Raw genomic sequence first — 2,085 nt, 5'->3', positions numbered from 1 at the left:
TGCCCACATCCGTCCTTGATGTGGGAACCCTTGCCGGAAACGATGTGTTGCCGAATAAATTGGTAGTCTATTTCGATATGCTTTGTCCGGGCATGAAAGACAGGATTCTTGGCTATGGCTATAGCCGAGATGTTATCACAGTGAATGAGAGTTGGAGAAGTCTATGCTAGTTGGAGCTCCTCGGCTAGACGGCGAAGCCAAATAACCTCCGACGTTGCAGCTGACAGAGCACGGTACTCCGCTTCAGTAGAAGATTTGGCAACGGTGACTTGTTTCTTGACTGACCATGAGAGGAGGTTCGGTCCCATGAAAGTGCAGATGCCGGAAATTGACTTGCGATCGGCGATGTCCGCTGCCCAATCAGCATCTGTGTATGTCTGGAGGGATGTGTCGCCGGGCGTGATCGGTAAACCAAAGGATGATGTTCCTTTGATGTAGTGTAGTATCCGTTTGAGTTGTATGAAATCAGCAGTGGTCGGAGTTTGCATATGCTGACAGACTTGATTGGTGGCGTACGCGATGTTCGGTCGAGTAATCGTAAGATACTGAAGAGATCCGGTGAGGCGTCTGTACATGGAAGGATCGTGAAATAATTCGGTGGATTGCTGCGGGTGTCTGGTAGCCGGTGTGATGGGTGTCGGACACGATTTGCAGTCCGTGAATCCTGCTTCCTGTAGGAGCTTGGAGGCGTAGTGTTCTTGATGAAGAAAAAATCCAGTGTTAGTGCGGCTTATCTGAATGCCGAGAAACAGATTGATCTGTCCCAGCTGCTTGAGAGCAAATTGAGAGCGGAGGTCGTGGAGTAGATTGTTGATCTGTTTCGAGCAATTTCCTGTAAGAAGAATATCATCCACGTAAATTAGAATGTAAAGAAATGTTTGATTGTTGTTGTAGATGAGCAGAGAAGGATTGGCCGAATCCACGAGTTTGTAAGAAAGATGTGATTTTCTGAAACCATTGGCGGGGTGCTTGCTTGAGCCCGTATAAGGATTTGTCAAGTTTGCAAACTGCGTTTGGTTGAGTTTGATCTTCGAATCCGCGTGGTTGAGTTATGTAGACGTCGTCCGGTAAATCGCCATGTAGAAAGGCGTTAGAAACATCGAGCTGAAGAATTGGCCAGGTTCTATTGACAGCAAGCGTGAGTAGCATACGGATGGTGGTCATGCGAGCAACCAGACTAAACGTTTCATTGTAGTTTTCACCCAAGACTTGTTCATATCCAAGAGCGACTAACCGAACTTTGTAACGGTCTACTTGGCCTGAAGGTTTGAGTTTGGTCTTATAGGTTCATTTGCAGCCTAACACTCGGTGATTGAGAGGTTTTGGAACCAGAGTCCATGTCCGTTGTTGTAGCAGAACTTGATATTCCTCTGCCATTGCGTCTTGGCAATGCTTGAGTTTAGAAGCTTGATTGTACGTGGTAGGGGTAGTGGCGTGGCTGGTGTTGCTTAGGAGAGAAAGGAGCTGACGAGGTTTGGAGATACCCGACTTGGATCGTGTTTGCATAGGATGAGTGAGTCTGGCCGCAGGCTGAGAGCATTGTAAGTTGATTGCGGGGGCCATGTCTGCTGATTTCGGGAGAGCGTCAGCCGTAGTTGTGGACGTAGTATTAGGAGGAGGTTGCTGGATGTTGATCTCTTTATTGATGTGGTCCACAGAGGTCGTAGTGGCTGAAGGCGGTACAAGAAGGGGTGATAACTGAGTAAAGTTAGGCCTAGTTGAGGGTTGAGTGACAGCAGTATTCGGACGGAGCGGGAAGACGAGTTCTTGAAATTCAACATGACAGGATATATACATTTTGTGAGTGATGGGATCATAACATTTGTACCCCTTGTAATTAGGAGAATAGCCCAAGAATATACAAGGTTGTGATCTCGGGGAGAATTTAGTGGTGGTGTGAGGTTGAAGCCATGGGTAACATAGGCACCCAAAGGTTCGTAATTGAGAGTAATCCGGGGTTATGTTGTGTAGCATTTGGTAAGGAGATTTAAAAGATAATGCCGTCGTGGGGAGGCGATTAATTAAGTAATTGGCTGTAGACACAACATTATGGGGACATCGTCAGAGATTGCGACACATGTACCA

General features: G+C 47.0%; 1 protein-coding gene across 1 annotated transcript; it reads right to left on the bottom strand.

Annotated features, from left to right (window-relative positions):
• Positions 1 to 161: 161 nt before the first annotated feature.
• On the bottom strand, positions 162 to 1,164 carry LOC110093716 (uncharacterized mitochondrial protein AtMg00810-like). Its single transcript, XM_020818692.1, has 2 exons — positions 924 to 1,164; positions 162 to 832 (listed from the first exon to the last, which is right to left on the bottom strand). The coding sequence occupies exons 1-2, from the start codon at positions 1,162 to 1,164 to the stop codon at positions 162 to 164; spliced, it is 912 nt and encodes a 303-aa protein (XP_020674351.1).
• Between the last annotated feature and the right edge of the window lie 921 nt (positions 1,165 to 2,085).

Source organism: Dendrobium catenatum, unplaced genomic scaffold (assembly GCF_001605985.2).
Source record: "Dendrobium catenatum unplaced genomic scaffold, ASM160598v2 original_scaffold_46821, whole genome shotgun sequence".
NCBI classification, from domain to species: domain Eukaryota; kingdom Viridiplantae; phylum Streptophyta; class Magnoliopsida; order Asparagales; family Orchidaceae; genus Dendrobium; species Dendrobium catenatum.
This window is presented reverse-complemented; position numbering and strand designations above follow the sequence as displayed.